The 19400-nt window shown below is 37.9% G+C and overlaps 3 protein-coding genes across 8 annotated transcripts in view; 1 reads left to right on the forward strand and 2 right to left on the reverse strand.

The window, feature by feature from the left end:
- Positions 1 to 834: 834 nt before the first annotated feature.
- On the forward strand, positions 835 to 3940 carry rnf26 (ring finger protein 26). 2 transcript variants are annotated; one of them, XM_047820636.1, is made up of 2 exons: positions 847 to 953; positions 1545 to 3940. In XM_047820636.1, exon 2 carries the CDS (start codon positions 1583 to 1585, stop codon positions 2753 to 2755), a length of 1173 nt encoding a protein of 390 aa, XP_047676592.1. In that variant the 5' UTR covers positions 847 to 953; positions 1545 to 1582; the 3' UTR covers positions 2756 to 3940. The 2 variants fall into 2 exon arrangements, with proteins under 2 accessions (XP_027029812.1, XP_047676592.1); XM_027174011.2 differs by having other exon boundaries at positions 835 to 3940.
- A 2307-nt stretch (positions 3941 to 6247) lies between these two features.
- On the reverse strand, positions 6248 to 11238 carry c1qtnf5 (C1q and TNF related 5). 4 transcript variants are annotated; one of them, XR_007144367.1, is made up of 5 exons: positions 11081 to 11212; positions 9724 to 9976; positions 7906 to 8433; positions 7231 to 7287; positions 6248 to 6963 (listed from the first exon to the last, which is right to left on the reverse strand). XR_007144367.1 is itself a non-coding variant. In XM_047820638.1 (4 exons), exons 1-3 carry the CDS (start codon positions 11081 to 11083, stop codon positions 7913 to 7915), a joined length of 777 nt encoding a protein of 258 aa, XP_047676594.1. In that variant the 5' UTR covers positions 11084 to 11212; the 3' UTR covers positions 6248 to 7287; positions 7906 to 7912. The 4 variants fall into 4 exon arrangements, 3 of the variants coding, with proteins under 3 accessions (XP_047676594.1, XP_027029716.1, XP_047676593.1); XM_047820638.1 differs by having other exon boundaries at positions 6248 to 7287; XM_027173915.2 differs by lacking the exons at positions 6248 to 6963; positions 7231 to 7287 and having other exon boundaries at positions 7357 to 8433; positions 9724 to 9959; positions 11081 to 11238.
- Positions 11239 to 12655: 1417 nt separating this feature from the next.
- kmt2a (lysine (K)-specific methyltransferase 2A) overlaps positions 12656 to 19400 on the reverse strand; it is a 36655-nt gene continuing 29910 nt past the window's right edge. For both annotated transcript variants that reach the window (XM_047820799.1, XM_027174012.2), the window contains exons 31-35: positions 19185 to 19359; positions 18377 to 18481; positions 18168 to 18251; positions 17918 to 18047; positions 12656 to 17024 (exon numbers count right to left, since the gene is read on the reverse strand). In XM_047820799.1, the coding sequence (XP_047676755.1) occupies positions 16749 to 17024; positions 17918 to 18047; positions 18168 to 18251; positions 18377 to 18481; positions 19185 to 19359 (770 nt within the window). In that variant the 3' untranslated portion in view covers positions 12656 to 16748. The remainder of the gene's footprint in view (positions 17025 to 17917; positions 18048 to 18167; positions 18252 to 18376; positions 18482 to 19184; positions 19360 to 19400) is intronic.

The following is a 19400-nucleotide window of genomic DNA, read 5'->3' on the forward strand; positions in this document are numbered from 1 at the left end:
CACACACACAAATACACACACACAAATATACACAAACAAAAATACACACAAATACACACAAATATACACAAAAATACACTCACACAAAAACACACATAAATATACATAAACAAAAATACCCACACACAAAAATACACACAAATATACATACACATACACACAAAAATACACACACATTTACACTCACACAAATAAACACACAAATATACACAAACAAAAATACCCACACACAAAAATACACACACACACACACACACACAAATATATACACACAAATACATACACAAATACACATGTGGTAGCCTAGTGGTTAAGGTGTTGGGCTACCAATCGGAAGGTTGTGAGTTTAATTCCTACGTCCACCAGGCAGCCACTGCTGGGCCCCAGAGCAAGGCCCTTAACCCTCAAATGCTCAGTTGTATAAAAATGAGATAAAATGTAAATTGCTCTGGATATGCTGTAAATGTAAATACACACACAGATGATTTACACACACACACACACACACACACACACACACACACACACACACACACATATATATATATATATATATATATATATATATATATATATATATATATTTACATACACACAGATGATTTACATCCTTACCCACACATTCCCACTGTTACAATCATAATTATGCTGAATGAACAATAAACAGTAGGGAAATAAAAAATACAAACAAATGAACTAAATACATTATGATGTGACAGTAATTAAAATGAATAAGTTTCTCGGTATATTATTGCATCAGTTAAGTTCACGTGAGGTCAAAAATACAAGTGACGTCTAATCGTTTTACCCACAATTCCGTGCAATATTTACATCAGACTTTGCGCAAAATTAACGCAGGCTTGGTGCGTGCTAACGCTTTAAAACGACATGACCGTTTGTGATAGTAGGCTCCTTACTGAGGGCCAAACGAAAACGAAACTGTCTGAATCGATGTATAAGTATATTGTCTTTCCGATATGTTTGGTTTTGATTGTCAAATTTCTTTGCCCGCTCGCGGTAGGGCTCATTGTAACCCGAGTAGTAAGTAATAAGGAGCTTTAACGCGTTGTGCTTGTTTAGCTAGTTGGCTAACGAGTTAGCTATGAATCTCTGTTCAAATGTAAACATCCGGCTGTTGATTCTCACACGCAAGTGTCGTATAAAGCAGCTTGGTGTCAACGTTAAGTCTTTACCGGCACCTGATTAATTAAAAGCTATATTCCAGGCTTTTCTGAGTTACATTGCTATAAGATGATAAACTCTAAAACAGTACAACTCTATTTTAAGTAGCGCTCAGCGTTTAACTTCCTGTTCCAAGCATTCTGTAAGTTTGCTGTTGCTAGTTAGCTCTGGGTTTGCAGCTGGTGATGTCCAGTCGCACAAGCAAGATGATTTGCATCTGATTTAAACTGTCTGTCGCAGAGACTGCACTATGGGATTGCTTCCCTTTGTTTTCAGCGCTTTTGGAAAGTGCTTTGACCTCGTTTGCCTGCTTTTGGACTTAAATTTCATGATTGTTAACTCACTAGTTCGGTTGTTTGCAGCACTCCTGCAACTGATCAACAGCTTCCCCGTCCTGCTCATGAATTCACTGGTGGAGTGTGTGGATCTTTCTCTGTTCTACTTGATCACCATGATGGACGGCATGACAGTCGTGACCCATAATGTGATGGGAGGCTGGATGCAACTACTTGGTGGCGTGCTGGAAAGCTGTAAAATGATGGGCTACCTGTCTACACATTTACTGCTGCGCACCAAAGAGCTCCTGCACCGTGGGCTGCTCTCGGGACAAGGCTTCCTGCGGCAGATCTGCGAAGGCTGTGGTATTGTGTTTAGCCTTTTGCTTTACTTTATCAACACAGTCATCAATCTTCTGCTCATAGGAACGCAGAACCTCTACACTGTGCTGCTCAGCATGATCGAAGCAGTAGCCAGCCCTTTACAGAAAGTTCTTGAGCTGGCCTTGACTGTCCTCACCTTCTTCTATAGCTCCCTGGTGGGCACCTCGCTTCTTCTCTGGACACCATGCAGACTAGCTGTGGAGTTTCTGAGCTCTCTAGGACACCTCTTGATCAGTGTCTTCTTGCTGAACTCCTATGGGCTGCTACTGACTGTAGCCATAATCCTAAGTGCCACCATCTACCTGAACCCTGCTTTGTGTCAGAGTGGAGTTCGGCAAATAATTGACTATGTTAACACAGCACCTGCACTGCAGCGGCTACAGAGGACATGGCAGCGTTTGTTCTTGCTGGAAAGACACTTGTGGCAGGGCATAGCCTGGGTGCACAGTCGTCTTGGTCTTTGGATGACGTTCGCAGGAAGGGGGACTCTCCGAGCCGGTGACGAGACGGTTCAACAAGTCCACACCGACCAAGACCCTCCTGACATGCCTGAAAGAGCAGAAATGATGGACGCCGATGCCGTGGACGAGCCCCTGGCACCGCCGCCAGCTCCAGAACTCCAAGACCAGCCGCAACCTGGTTGCGGCTCTCGCAGCCCGCTGCAGAAAATGCCGTCCGAGGGCAGCTGCAAAGCCGCCCCTGCAGAGAATCTGCTCACGCTCCTGCAGGAGCAAGAGGAGAGGAAGAAGTGCGTCATATGCCAGGATAGCACTAAGACCGTTGTGCTTCTGCCCTGCCGCCACTTGTGCTTATGCAGAGACTGTACCGACATCTTGCTGCGCCAACCCGTCTACCAGCACAACTGCCCACTGTGTCGCCACATGATCCTCCAGACCATGGACGTGTATCTCTGAACAACTGTTCTTCAGATTAAGAACCTTGTTGATGAATCTCAGGTTAATAAAGCACGACCGTTTTCCATCATGATCCACGTTAGTCAGTGAGGCTGTGTACATTCTGTTCTCTTATTCCACTGTGCTGAATGTTTTGCTACTGTCGATTGTAAATGCACATGAACATTCCCTTTTATATTCATACACATGTTGAGGCTTGCAACTACGACACAGCCATTTTGTATGTTTGTTGTTATTTTTTCCCCCAAAACTTTGCTTTTGTATTGATGCACACTAATGTTTTATACTGACGTGTTGAATACATGATTGTAAAGTTTTTCTTAGAGTAAGAACTACAAAGATTTGATCATTTTATTCAATCCCAAACACTGTATGCAATCTAGTGGACTAAATGTGAGCTTTTACTAGGCGCATATCTGTGATACAGCACTCTAGCCTTATAATGTGAACGGCTCGTTATTGCCTGACTCCAATTACAAACAAGTTTCTGCAAATTTCATTTGTCGAAAACAGATTATCGATTTGCTCCGAGTGCTGTTGCTGAGTGCGTATATTGTTTTACTGTTTCTGGAAGCCATTATTAGGATTAAAAATAGTTGATGTCTAAGCTGATTTGTTAATCCAATTTAGATATTTGATGTCTCGATTTAGCGTGTCGATTTTGTATGCTTAGATAAACGCCACTGATTTGTGCAACACGAAATTCAGACATCAGTCCAAATCGTTTGTGTTATTTTATTACTAAAAACGACATTTTATTAAAGTCTTATCTACATTCCAGACAAAAAGAGTAAATGTTTTGCCAAAATCGATCTTGATCTTGAACCAAATTATGAGCAAAAACAATCTGCATGTTTGTTAAAATCTGTACCAGAAAATAATCAAGAGTAATGTTACAACGTTTAACACTAATCCTCTGTTTAAACAAACTACAGTAGTCTTGCTGATTCCTGAGTGTCATTCACTGCATTTTGTTGTTTTGGAACCAGAGTGACAGACACTTACATTAACCAAATACAGCAGGATAAACTGTGGTCTAACATTTATTTAAAGTTCAGTTCAGGTTGTTTTAGCCAGCTTTCTTCATTAGAAGTGTGTGTGTGTAAATGATTGTGAAGACTGGGGCCAGCACAGAAACAGACTTTCTATAATAAGATGCTTAATAAAGTGACAAATTATGCTGTGTTCAAACTGATTATTACTTTACTTTAATAAGTAATCCAAAGAGTGATGTAGCATCCTGCGTTTGTGTGAGCGAATGACCAGATGAGTGATCAGTCACTTACCGATCTGTTGATTTGTGTGTTTTATTTCTTAGGGTTGTTCTGCTTTGTACTGTTTTGATATATCTATGGTGTCTTAACCACAACATATCAATGTGAGTTAGCGTTTTCATAAGCATTAAAGACTCGCCACCCTGAAACACGTTAGTAAAAATATTTGATTTGTTTAGCCATTCTGTCACAATGTTGTTCAGTTATTGCTGATTTTCTTCATTTGTCATGACGGGTTACATTTTTGGTAGATGCCTTTATCCAGAGTAGCTTACATTTATCTCATTTATACATCGAAGCTATTGACGGTTAAGGACCTTGCTCAAGGGAACAGAAGTGGGAGATTTTGATGGTCTTGTGATTCAAACTCGCAGCCTTCATATCCGTAGTCCAACATCTTTAATCACTGAGTGCGTCTTATCTCTTCTTACACTAACGTCATCGAGACATTGCTAACAGTTACAGTGATATTCTATAGGAGAAACAGTACAACAGTCTCAAACATAAGGCTCGCAAATCTCCATCAGCTTCTGAACAGAGTGAAAGAACAGTGCCATCTCCTGGGACATCACCACTTGTGCCAGGGGTTTGCAAACGTTTTAACAAACAGCACGCAGAATGGGTTTTAGATTCACCAAAACAACCCCCAAACTTTGACCAGCGTACATTCCTAATTGCAGATTTATACTTTAGGTTTATTGAAACAATTGAAGGATTTATTTTTCATCCCCTCCCAAGATTATTTTTATGATGCAAACATTTTTAACATATGGGATGCAACTTGCAGTGTTCTTTGGGCACAAGTTTCTTCTTTTAATCTCCTACCAGAGAAGACTTTTTTTTTCTTGAAGTCTAATTACTTTCTATGATAGCTGACAAATAAATCAAGGGTCTTCACATTGCACATAAATCTTTCCAAATAGTTCACAAGACAAGTAACAGAAGTTGACATACACTTGACTTAATACAGTGCAATTATTACCTGGATGATTTGTAAGATTTCTTCAAGCCCATTGTCTGTCCTTTGCATTTAAACTGCATACTGTTCTTCAGAACATTCCTCCAGCGCGTTGTTTGCTTTCCCAAAACCGCCTGTGTCTTCTGCTACTTATCAGCAGCAGCTATTGGTTTTGAGATTCATTTTTCACACTGAGGACAACTGAGGGACTCGTACATTATAAACTATTACAAAAGGTGCAAACATTTACTGATGCTCAAGTAAACCACGTATGATAAGAGCCAGGGGGTGTAAACTTTTGAACAGTATGACTGGTGTAAATTAATATCTTACTTAATGGTTTTATTTTTTTCATTTACACAGTAAGTATTTTCAGAAGCTACATTAGATATTTACATGATTCCCAGAAGACAAAATAATAATTTACACCAATCATCCTGTTCAAAAGTTTACATCCCCCTGAATCTTAAAGTATAGTGTTGCCTTCTTGAGCATCAGTGAATATTTTGCCCCTTTTGTAATAATACAGTGGGCAGTTTAAACACTCAGGATAAACAATAGACTGCTGAACGACTCACAAAAAAAATCTCTATTCATCCAGGTAACAACACAGTGTTAATAATCAAGCGCTTGTAAAGTTTCGAACTTGTGTAAATTTATTGTGTCGGGCTTTATGGAAACATCTGTTGTGAAACAGCTAATTCAGGGCAGAACTAAATAACAAAATGCATGATGTGTAAACTTCATTTTGCTGTACATGACATGAAATATTCAAGAGCAGGCAGTTAGTTTGTTTCCTCCTTGTTTTGTTTGACACCATGACAGCTTGGCTCCCAGCCCTGTCTTTCAAAGGTTAATATAATATTTCCTTTTTAGTATTTGCTGTAAACACACATCAGGGATCATTTAGATTTTCTGTGAACGCAGCATGACCAGCAGTCATTAGTAATGCAGGAAAATGAATGAATGTGAACGAAGTGGAATATTTATTCTAGCATTATTTTTCCCTACAATGCATTTGGAGGAGAATCTATAAATCGAACGCGTTATCAGGTCAAAGTACAAATTACACAAAGGACAGACAACAGAACTGTTCCGTTTAGTGCGGTTTTCTTTTTCGTTCAAACAAAAGTATTTCTGCTTTCTGTTTCTGATTCCATTGTTTGTTTTTTAAAGGAATTCTCAGGATTAAAAGTAGGCTTGCTTTAGCTGTGAAAGCTGTTCAACATGGGTAATAATGCATAAAATATATCAGCAGGATGATGGATATAAAGTATTTATTGCAAGCCAATAAATCTTACCGTTTGACATGTGACAAGCCACTTTTGAGGGCATTTCAGGACATTCTTACTAATCCTGGCACAAAAAAAAACCCACTCAGACATGAACACAGCATCTGGCAGACATTTTAACAGACACAAGGAGAAGCTGATTCATTTAGTTTCACCAATTTTCGGTTTGTCTCTTTTGCATTATTGGCATCAGTTATTTAAAAACCCATATCGTTCAACTTAAAATTGAAGATACTGGAACATCACCAACCAAAACGTCAAGAAGGAAATGAATATTTAAGTGATGTCTCACAGCTTAATGAACAATTGAAAGTTCCATAGAAGTATAGCCCTTTAATGTAATTACTACTGATAATAATAATAATAATAATAATAATAATAATAATAATAATAATAATAATAATAAACAATGAGGAAATTTATTTCTATGAAACAGAAGAGAAATGCTGTAACCTTATTCCCTTATTAATCTGGTTCTCTGTCTGTGAGCTCACCCACAGTGTAATGACTGAAAATCAACATTGGAATGATCCAAGAATGATTCATGATGCGTATATAAGAGTTAGAGTCTGATCTCAGACACTGTCAGACTGTTTCAAGCATGTAATGTCTGTTATAACTGATGAGCAATAATCTCAAGGGGTTTAAACATTCATGGAAATGAACTTCTCATTTGTTGAATTTCTGTAATAAAAAAAAAAGTGTCAAAAGCAGTTGGCGAAAGCTTGTCTCAGTTCAAACAGAGTGTTGTGTGTCTGTGTGTGTGTGTGTCTCTGTGTGTGTGTGTGTATGATTGGGTAGCTTTATGGGGTTTGGAGGCTGGTATACAGGGTATGGAGTGTAAAGCAGTAATGTTACAGCCTTGCCTGAAAATGGGTTTTAATAATGGGCTTTGGTGAAGTCATTAAACCAAAGAACATCTGCGACTACGCATGAATGCTTCTCCATTACCTCTTTGGGCTTACAACCAAAGCAACACACAGCTCATCATAACAAGGCCTCTGGTACCTTTAAAGCAAAAGAGAGGACAACAAACAATTTATCAAGCTAACTCCAAATGAAAGAGAAAGCATTCGCTCTCAGAGATTAACTTTATTGAAGTCATAATTCAAAGGTGTTCTGACATTGTTTTTTTTTTCCAATCTGGTACCAGAATAAATCAATTCATATATTAATTTTTTTTTTTTTTTTTTTTTAAAAACCCTAAATTAATGATATTTTCGAATTGGTTTTCATTGATTTTTCTGCAATTGTATTATTTCACTGACAAATACTATAAGCAAAAGCTACAGGAATTTTATGTAATATGTTATTAACTGTAAATTACATAATGTTCAAATGAGGCTGAGTATATTGTTTATCAGAACAAAGACTCTGAAAAGACTAAACAGTGATTACAGCCTTAGTCTATAACTGCATAAGAATGCATAAGAAAAAACAGTGAAAATTATTTGTTTTCCTTTCTAGATTCCCTCAAAACCTTAGACATTCATTTGTATCAGCTCAAGAAAAGTAAATTTTGCAGCACACAATTTGCTCCTCAAAGAATAAATACAAATGTAAAAAAATCTTTGTAGTGTTTTTACTGTAGGTATTTTTTGGATAAAAGCCAAAAGTAGTATGTACCTCAAATCTAAGCAAATACAGCAGAGTTTTTCCAATCTGAGTACACCAGAAAGCCAATGAAGGTGCTGTCTGTCTTGGGGCTTGAGTAAAAGCCGGTATACTCGCCCAAAGCCATCTGCACCCACACTTGATCGCCGGGAATCAGGTGCAGCATAGTGCCTCCAGACAGTGATGCTGGCTTGGACCAGTTGCCAAACATCTGGAAGTAGGAGCCCATGGCGTGTCCATTCTTCATCAGGTCAAACTGTAGACTTGAACGGTACACAGTGGCATGGACGGCAAAATAGTAAACACCTGGCACCCTGCATGTGAAGCGTCCGGTCTCTGCGTTGTAATCACCCTGCTCGTTTAGGATGATTTTGTCAAAGCGTACTGCATCCCCTACTGGTAATGGCATGGTGAGGGATTCAGACAACTTGGCACTGAATGCTGACTTAGGAGCCACCGCACATTCTCCTGAGGGTCCCCTCTCACCTTTCTCTCCTGGATCACCTCTGTCCCCAGTCAGGCCCCTCATGCCTGGCTCTCCTGAGAAGAAATTATGAGAGATACAAAGAAAGATGGCTTCTTTAACTCAAGGTAATCGTAGATAGAAGAAATTCCAGACTAAATATTGTTGTAGGCTTATAAGGGCCAGTAACTGCAATGAGAAGTGTATTGACTCAACAGCAAACAGCAATATTTAAGGTTTAAATGTTATTTGGTATCAGAGCCAAGCATGGCTTAAGCAGCAACCAGTAATTGTGGCCTTTTTATTTTGGATAATTTCCATGACTCTAAGTGTTCCAGATGAAGCGGGCCAGCATTGGGCTATTGGATGCATTCACTTGTATTCACTTCAGTAATATGGAACTACAAGTCAATTTTTATCAAACCCCTCCGGCCATAAAACACCTCATCATTTTACTTCAGCATTAACTATAGGCAAATAAAGTTTCTGGTAGGATTTTTTATGTTAATGGTTTTAGCTTTCTAAAGGGCTTTTATGTGGAATGTTTTCTGACCATTTTACCATGATACATTTGGGTCATTGAGTAAGGTCTTTAAGTCTTGATGCTATTGTATCTCATTTTAGTAATAATATATTTGTCACATATGCATTTACAATATATATATATATATATATATATATATATATATATATATATATATATATATATATATATATATATATATATATATATATATATATAAATGTAATATTTAATAATTATTCATAAATGTATTTTATAATATTACTATGTTTCTCTTTAACATGCTATTCATTTCACATTATTGTCTAAATCAGTATCATATAAATGAATCATTTCAGTTTGTGCAATAACATACAGTAACTATTATTATTGTATTTGTTCATTCATTAATATAATTCAGCACTTCTTAAACTGAGGGATGGGCTCACTGGATAACGTTTATTTGGAACAAGCATAGGAAACACTTAATGGCTAAAAGATAGAACTAATTAACTGCTAATTGAAATAAGTCACATTGGCTTAGCAGTCTGATAACTGTCACAATTTTATTTTCATTCTTAAAGTGGAAGTTGGGGAAGTGGTAGCTCAGTGATTAAGGTTTTCAACTACTGATCAGAAGGTTCAAATCCCAGGACCACCAAGCTGCCACTCCTGTGCTCTTGAGTAAGGTCCCTAACCCTCAACTGTATGAATGAGATAAATGCAAGGATTTCATAAATGAAAATGTAAAACTTTCTCTCACTCAACAAAAGGATCTGCTGAACTACATGATTCAATTTGCCCTGGTCAGGGTTGCTAATGATTTAACAGACTAACACAATATCTCAAGCAAATATACACATACCAGGCTCTCCACGATCTCCTCTTTGCCCTTTCTCCCCAAGGGGTGCATCTCTCCCATCTCTGCCATCTCTACCTGGTTGGCCTGGCCTGCCATGCAATCCCGGAGAACCTGGGATACCTGGGCTTCCCATACACAGACTGTGAATCTTATTGTCCTCCATCGGATTTGAATATTGTGCAAGCAAAGCCAGAAGGAGGGAGAGACCCCAAGACTGAAGAGGTGTCATTTCTTTGAGTCTGTTAATAGAGATACACCATAGCATGATTAATGACCTCCTTTGCACAATATATCCTAGCTAGTTAAGACAGACTTAGAAGTCATTCACAGATGATGTGAAAAGCACAGTACTTGAGCAGCAAAATATTATTTCCAACTCATTAGCAAAAGCACGCCAGGGGAAATTTGATGATGCTCCATAATACTTGAAGTATGAGCATGGCTTAAGGCCTATATGGAGAAAGCACAGAAAAAAAAGAAACAATAACAATCCTGTGTTTTTTCATATCCTCCCTCACATAAGGGAGGAGGAATGAAGCAGCACACTGATTCATGCCCCTAGAAAACAGTAAAGTGCACACAGTCCCTGAAATCACATCACAATCAGGCACAGAATCTGCATCGTCAGGAAAAGTACAAAGTATTTAGTGATTGGTGAATTTTTGACGACACTGCCCCAGGCTGCACATGTTTCAGACTGTAAATCTGTGAGGTTCTCTGCATGGCTTCTGCTTTTCAAACAGATGGTTTAAGTAAAGCGAAGGAAAGTGCTGACTCAAATTAACAGAACACACACCATCAAAGCATGCTTCAGAAAGCAGACAAGACCATACAAGCCTACAGATCTATACAGTATGTTAAAAAAAACAGGTTGTACTTCTGCTTCTGACTATTTGCTTCTAGTTAAAGTTAATTTTCAAATATCTAGCGACAGTATTTGTGTGTCTTCTTGTTTAAGGCCTTGTCAAAACACAATACAAAGAGTGCTTGGGAATTGCTGCACAAACACCATTAGAGCACAGCACTGCCAAGAGCAATAAACACAGAAACAAACTCATATCACAGTGCACAAGACCAATTGGTATTCTTCTTTCTTATTTTTAAAGTAAAACAGCATGTTGAGTTTGATAGGGATCTTTGTCTGGTCTGAAGACACAAACATCAAACGATATATTAATACCAAGCTCAAAAACTTTATCCCTTCAAATTACTAATGATAAGTCATCTGGTTATGTCTACATGACTCATGGTGTTTAGTTCAAAAAGCATGGCCTGCTCTTATAAAAGCTTTAAGGTAAGCAGCTGAGCCATAAACACATCTGCCACTGTGTCAAATACCTGCAAATAAGAAATAACTTACCATTAACTCTTCAAAACGTCTTAAGCAATGACAGCTTCTGAGCAGAGTGAAACAAAAACTGTAGAGAGAGACTTTTGTGTCCCAGACTGGGGAGCCTGGGAAAAAGTGAGCACTCAGAGGAAATGGGAATGCAAGCCAATTAGAGAATGAGAGAGGGTAGGGGAGGGAGGGAGGGTAGGGGAGGGGGAGAGAGAGAGAGAGAGAGAGAGAGAGAGAGAGAGAGAGAGAGAGAGAGAGAGTGAGTGAGAGAAAGTGAGAGAGAGACAGTGAGTGAGAGAGAGAGAGAGTGAGAGAGAGAGAGAGAGAGAGAGAGAGAGAGAGAGAGAGAGAGAGAGAGAGAGAGAGAGAGAGCAGGAGGGAGGGAGAGAGATGTTTTTAAGTTCATCCAAAAGGAATGAGAGAGACAAGAACCAAGACCAATAAACCCTGTGTGCTGGAGTGCATGTGAAGTGAATAGTTCAAACTGTATGATTAATTACTAAAGAATGAAAGCACAGAGGATCAGAGCATTGTGGTCTATGGGACAAACCAACTGCTCAGTCTGAGGAGAAGAGACGTATGCAACAGAAGTGATTTGAACCAAATTATTTCCCTATTTCACATCTGTCATGGAAATATTTAAGCCAACTTGTTTACTACAAGAGATTGGTCTATGTTATTACCACCTTAAACTGAATAAGTAATACTTTCCATGTCTTTTATGTCTGGTTCACACTTGTGATGTGTTGCTGGCATTTCTTTCATGGTTAGAACATGTCTTTCATGGTTATAGATAGTAAAATAAATAATCAAAATCCTCTTCCCATCTTTATTCTTTGAGAATACAATCTTAAAGGGATTGCAGGTCGATACAAACAGTATATGCCTAGGAGTTTCCGGATAATCTTACCTGAATACGATAGACATAGATATCCAAGTAAGTAGTTAGCTATTTTCTTTATGTTAATTCAAATACTATTGAAAGCTTTAAACTACTAACTAGTACTACTACTAACTAGTAAGATAACCCTGTTAAATTCTTAGCTAGCGTGCCAGTGTCACTGGAAGAAGCTGCAATGGAAGAAGGTGTCCACGTCTGGTGAATTGTTACTTTACCATCATGTTGACACCTGAGTGCCTGTGCAGCCATGGTTCAAGGTGTTGAATTGGCCTCCAAATTCCCCAGACATCAATCTGATCCAGTATCTGTAGAATGTGCTGGAAAAACATGTCTGGTCCAGGAAGGCCTCACCTCACAATTTACAGAACTTAAAGGATCTGCTGTGAACATCTTGGTGCCAGATTCCACAGCACACCTTCACAGGGCTTTTGGTGTTCCATGTGCATCAAAAGGTAAGAGCTGTTATGGAGGCACAAAGTGGAGCTACACAATATCAGGCAGGTGGTTGTAAAAGTTATGGCTGATGTGTTTAAATCTCATGCTATTTCAAATGTTTAACAAGTGCTTTTCTGGTCAAAATTGTTGGCTCTCAAGTTCATGCTAAAGGTGTTCAGTGGGGTTGAGTTCAGGACTCTGCACAGGAAGAGTTCTTCCTAACCAAACTAGACAAAATAACATCAAACAATGAAGCCAAGTTGAGTAAACAAGACATGTTTATTATTTAAACTATCACTTAAATAAAAAAAAGTGCATAGAAAATAAACATGATTAGAAATTTTGCTTTTTTTACAGTTATGTACATTTTTCCTCATACATTCGTTCTTAAGTAATTTGTGGTTTGTCAATGGTCTTTCCTTCATTTCTGTGAACACTGAAAACACTGTTTGGGCAACGGGAGAACAAAATAAAATAAAGCATTAACAAACACGGAACACTCTCATAGCTAAAGAGAATAAGGAGCTGTTCATTAGTAAAAGAACATCGATGCCTGAAAAGTTGGGCAAGCACAGGCTCTCTCTCTTTTTTTTTTTTTTTTCTTCAAATTTTTGAACACAAAATAAAGCTGATGTTTAATAAATGATAATACAGCACTGTAGGGTCGAACTGTACGATGTGCACTTTCGTCTTACCTCAGGGACATAACAGGACCCTTTACCTGCATATACAGATGTTTCAAATTTGCAAAAATAAATAAAATACTCATTACTGCTACTTACTACAAAACACAACATAAAATATTGAAAATAATTTCAGACAGGAGAAAGAGGTATGGGGAACATGGTCAGGTGAACGATCAGGTTTTTTTTGTTTGCTGTTTTCATGACAACCACAAAGTATGTGAAAATGTACAAAGAGTAAAATCAAAATTACAGCATTGAAACAAATGGCTAACCCCAAAAACTTTACAACCACGTCTTACATTTAGTTTGTTTTATTGTATAAATATCATCTTTCAACCTACCCCCCACCCCCTTCCCCCCACCCCCCCCCCCCCAAAAAAAAAAGTCCTAAGATCATAACTGCAATGCTCCAATCGAAGAGCATACACAGGCACAGAAAAAACAATACATAAATGTCAATATTTAAAATGCTGCACATTAATCTAAACTGTATCTGTAACACAAAGTCATTATAGAGTACACTGAACATTGCTATTAACCATTATGAAACTGTTGTTTGCTACTGTAACTACGTTTTGTTTGTCCATTCCATATACTGTGTAGATATTGTGAATATTGAAGTACAATTTACTATCCATACATATGTTTAGGTAGAATATATTCATTATGTGTGTAAGAATATGTATACATAGATATTAAGAAGCAAGTACAGGAGAAGGTGTGGTACCACTGGTGTGGTGTGGAAGAATAAAGTCCAGGAACCTAAAGTCCAGGTAGCTTCTCAAACACTGAACGAACACCATATTTCACTTGTTTTCGTGGAGCATCTGATGTTGCAATGAAACTAATTTTATGGAGGAAAAGAATCATTAACAAAGCCCTTAGGTTTAGTAAAATCATAATCAGATCGACAGAAGCAAATTCTTTACAAAGATCACCGTTGGTGTACAATCCTCACCAGCTAAAATGAAACATAAAGCTCTTCTGTAACGTCCCTGCCTTTCACATTGGAACAATCGTTTAAAAAAAAAAAAAAAATTACTATGATAAAAGATCAATCGTAAGTTCAAATAATACATTCAACGAAGGCCTAGCTGCAGAGTTCAGCCCGGCCCTGTGCCGCATCCAGAGAGCCGGACTTAGAGGAACTCGAATACCTGAATCGATGACAAGACCCAAACTGCAAGAAGCATGGCAAAGATGCTCCCAGCTAGAATCTGCGGCAACACCATCAAACCCAACAGATCCAGAAAACATAATCTAAAAAAAGCAGCCAATTAAGAACTACATAAAGCATAAATCATAATTCATTGTGTTGTCATGAATCTGGAAATAAGGCTTGCGGAATCTGCAACTGCCTTAAAAAAATATTAGAGTTCACATGAGGCAGTAAGACAATGCTACACAGAAACTGGCCATTTAGTGGCTCAAGAGCCAGAGGTGCACACCACAGCAATTGAGCGAGCTTTGTTTGGAGGTATGTACACATCCCAGATGATTTCTCACATTGTCCCTTTTATACAACTCTTTTCTGACTGTCAAGAAGACAACAGTGTAAGCATAAATCAATTTGCATCCACAAAAAATTGTTTTGCTCAACAAACGTGTAATACTTATTAAGACCTTTAGAAGGGCATGCATTAGAAGCCTTGCAGTATTCTCCCAAGATATGTCTCGAACCTAAAGAGAGAATGCTCCACAATATGTCTGTCTTTTATCAGGTCTCATATCAGCCATGACAAATGATTCGATTCATTTAGGATGGAAAAAAAACAATTTAAAAGAAGGCACCACACCGTTGCTATAAAAAAATGTACAGGACAGACATCCATGGGAAGTCTAAAATTCCTTCACACAATTATTGTGAAGAAAATAAGATGTTGCCCTAAGAGGGGGACAAAGGGCTTAATCTGTGGAGAAAAATGAAACATACAAAAGAGCACATTTGTGTGCTTTAAATGGCTAGCTGGAGCCTCCATGCAGTGCCAAGGCAACATGTGTCAAGCTGGGAAGAAGACTGATGTTCAGTGCACAAAACAGGGAGAATGAGTTTTCCTCCATTCCTCCAAATATAGTGCTTTAGAAGAAAGTTTTCATGGGCTAGCCTCCGTGGCAGGTTCCTTCGGGTATATCCTTATCTATGAAAATATTATTTATATTAATAAAATAGATGGAATAAACTTTGCTTAAATTTAAAACGATTTCAAGCTTTTTTTTTTACTACTCGTTATTTCTCCTCAGAAAACTGCTGTCCTTTTTTGCGAAACAGCAACGAGGGGACTTTAACGAAAGGTCGGTATTTGTCTGTGTGTCATATTAAGGCTGCCATTGGAGGAGACATGCCATATTAACAGATAAACACTACAACTAAATGCTTTACAGCCTATGCTATACACCATCATATGAAATGGTTGTGACTAACTTGGATCGGCAATGAGAGCTACTGGTGGACTGCACACTATGGGAACGACTACTGCTTCAGTCTTTGGAATAGAAAAAAAGAGAATAAGGAGGAAAAAAGCCAAACTTTAAAAAAAGTACACTATAAAAAATAATGACAAGCATTAGTGTTGTAAACCACTATATACTACAAAATGTTGGTAAAATAAATACAATATTTTATTAAAAATATAAATATCAATAAGTGCTATTCACTAGTGAGTGCTTTTCAGTTTTTTTTATAGAAAAATATACATATTATTTACATATGAAAAGAAACAATGACATTTACCTACTGTATCTACAACAAAAGAAATAGGAAAAGCAAAACTGTAAAATGACTCTCCCCTTTTGAGTTTTTTGTTTTTTTTGAGTAAATACTACCAGCTACAGGCCTTAAAACATGCACATACTAAATTTCCTCATTACAAATATTATCAGTCCAAGTTTCTATAAAAATTTCATTTCTTTAGTCCCTCGGCTATCAGTCCACCAGGATCTCAGCACATACAGCCTCCAATGATACCTCCAGGGGTTATTACTTCTTAAACAGTTCAGGTACACTCCTGTTCATACAAAACAAAACCTGCATATGTCCATCAAAGGGAACTGAACGCTCCCTCTACCATTCTCTATCCATCGGTCCAAGGGCTTATATACACATAGACCACGTCAGCAAAAGGAGAAGGCTTTGATGTACATTCAGAAAGGGAGATTTGCAGGTAGGTTAAAAAAAAAATTAAATAAAAACATAACAAAGCTAAAAACAATGGACCCCTCAGAATTCCTCTAGCTAAAAAGACAGTGTACCGTTCCCTTAGAAAAATTGCACTTTGGTGTCAAAAAAAACAAACAAAAACAATGTGGCAATTCCATCAAACATTCCATAGGCATGGGCAGATGAGACTCAATCTTACACACTTGGAAATTGTCATGACGATTTGGGATTAACAGGGCACACAATTAGATAGCAGACTGCTTATCTTTGACTGGCCTGTTTTGGGGAGATGTGGGGAGAGCTCCACTAAAGAGGTCCTTTTCTCCTGTTATTCATTATGACATTGCTCTTGAAACCTTTCCTGAATCAACTTGAGGCACAGTGCCATAATCCCTCTGAAAACCTGAGCCTGTTTCAATAAATAACCATATTATTCAAAATACACACATTGACAAAACAGTTTCGTTTCGGAAGGACAGGGTTCAGTCAATAGTAAGGAGGGGAGAGGTGTTAGTTAAGGAACTTGCGACACTTTTTGGCCCCACAGTTGCAAGGCAGCTTATTGCCTGGTTCCTCGATGGGAAACTTGTAGTCGTAGGTGAGCTCTTCGCCCATGTAGATTTTTCGCAATGCAAAAATGACTATGTGCTTTTGCCCATCGATATTGACCACACGGGAGTAGCAGTTGGGCTCACAGGAGTGGTTGATGAAACGAGCTGAGTTGCCATGCATGGTGGCATCTACCACCTCATAGTCATCGATGCGAAACATGTAGCAGCCAATTCCCTGGTGAATAAAAGAAAGTTTAAGAGCCACATTTATTCAAGTCAGGATTGTACATAATATATATATAGTACAACAAAAAACTGAAGTCCAGCATTTTTAGTATGAAATTAACCAAATTTTGGTGATAGTTTACAGGTTACTTTGTGTAGAGTTATGCCTTATAAAAGGCAGGATAATAATCAGATTTGACCTATACACATAGCTTTGATAAGATATAGTAGTGTCTTAATACGATCTCCGTGTGGGCGGAATAGCATGCGAGCTCTCCCGTGTCAATCAAAGTGACACCAGCCATTCGAAAATGTCTGTGAGCTCATGTATTCAAAACAGGGCATGTGATGTTTTTCTCTTAAAAAGAGAAAGCTTTGTGCATCTCAGATCAAGCATGTGTTAGTTTTTACTCTCTCCAAAAACTGATGGTTGTCATATGACTGAGAAAAACTGGCTGATGTGTAAGAAAATGACAGGTGTGTTGAAGGTGGAAAAAGTGTCAATGCAGTGGAGTTAGAAATTTTGCCAATATCAGCAATCCTGATACCAAGCAGTGTCTCACGCTGCAAAACTGGCACGTTGATACCGTTTACCCGGATTTAATAAGCTGGGAAATGTCATCTTGAAGTAGCAGAGAGCACATGTGTTCTAGTCTAGTGATAATAGCACAGACACAATGATATTAACACCTGCTGGAGGCTGGAGTGTGGACTCGTTTCATCATCAGACTACAGAATCTTGCATTCTTTAAATGTATTGTGTGAAAGGCTGATGGATCAAATTACAAGGTTTGTTTGATATAAAATGTTGTATCATTATACCCCTATACATAGCATTTCAACATATGTCTTACACGACACGACACGATACACATATTAACATGTGAGAGTGCAAGTGTTTACCTTGGCATCATAGAATTTTTCTCGCTTGTCAGTAAGAACAGAGCGAATGACATTGCCTGAATACTCGATCACCATCTCACCAGCATCAATGTTTCTCTTACAGAACAGTCCACGGCCGTGTATGGATGACCTGCCAACAGGAATATGGCTTGCATGACAACAGTTTACTTTTTAAAAGTTTACTTTTTTACAGTTTACTTCTTAAAAGTTGCAGAGCCAACAAAAATGAGGAGGTAACAGAAGTTTCTACCTGTACACGCCTACAGAGTCTTTGGAGGTTTTCTTTAAGTATCTGAACCTCACTGCCAGAGGCACATCAGTGCTGGTGCTTCGTCTGTAAGGCAAAAAAATAAATAAATTAATCAATCAATCAATCAAATAAATATATAAATAAATATTATTGACCACAGTGTAGACAAATAATGAGAAATAAAAATAAGGTAGATGTTAAAGACAGACCTAGCAGATTTGAACTGCTCTTCATCTTCTTCCTCTTGAGGGCTGTACTCAGGTGGTTGCCGATATTTGGAAGCCAGGAAGTTAAACATGTCCATCACAGACCTCCTTCAGGGAATTTTTTTTAAAAAGAATTAATTAAATACCCTCTGACAAAATCTTTTTATTAATTAAGCTTAAATTGTTAATGAACCACCAACTGTACAGTAAATATTTACTGCCTAATTATACATACTTTTAATTAGAAAAAAGTTAATTATGCAAATTGGACTTTAAAAATTCCAAGAAGGATATCGTGCATTTTAGAGTTGTTTAATTTGTGATGTTTCACAGCAAAAAACATTCTTTACACCAAAGACATTTGACAAAGTACCATTTGGCCAGAAAATGCAATATTCCAACAAGCTATATATTAGTCTTTTAGACTGTCTAAATCTATTAATCTGTTAGTCGCTTCATTTTATGAGATTACTTTAAGGTATAGTAACACAACCTATTGTCATGAATAGTCTTAGTTTAATATATGAGCAATCTTTACACATTTGTTTCAGTTCTGGTAATCTGGACTCCAGCATTAGTTGGGTACTAACCTATAGAATAGCACCTCTGGTACCACAAAAGTAGTATACATCAGATACTAATAATGATCAACACAAATTCTTTTCCACAAAAGAAATGTGCCAAGTGTGTAAAGTTTGCACTCAACATCTTAAATAATAACTAATATAAGAGTTAATTAACATCTTAACATATTGTGAGATGAGATCACAAACACAACACAAAGCAAAGCCATAAAGGCAAGCCTACATACCTGTGGTGAACATCAGCACGAGCAGATCCATGAGGATTAAGAGGAGGCTCATCAACATCCTCTGGTTTGTGGAAGCGGAACCTGTAGTTTCTGCAGTACCTGGCACCGTATAGCTGCTCCAAAAGAAAAGCTACAGCATCATGGACAACACCCAGCATCCGAAGGCCATTTACTCCTGACAAAACCATGAAGGAAAGCAGAAAGAGAGAAAAAAAA

The sequence above is a fragment of the Tachysurus fulvidraco genome, chromosome 11 (assembly GCF_022655615.1).
Source record: "Tachysurus fulvidraco isolate hzauxx_2018 chromosome 11, HZAU_PFXX_2.0, whole genome shotgun sequence".
NCBI classification, from domain to species: domain Eukaryota; kingdom Metazoa; phylum Chordata; class Actinopteri; order Siluriformes; family Bagridae; genus Tachysurus; species Tachysurus fulvidraco.

Coding starts and splice junctions, on each gene's coding strand:
- c1qtnf5 (XM_047820638.1), bottom strand. Junction 8,434..9,723: donor AGGAGATCGTGGAGAGCCTG/GTATGTGTATAT, acceptor ATTTCTTCTCAG/GAGAGCCAGGCATGAGGGGC.
- rnf26 (XM_027174011.2), top strand. CDS start 1,433: ATGGGATTGCTTCCCTTTGTTTTCAGCGCTTTTGGAAAGTGCTTTGAC.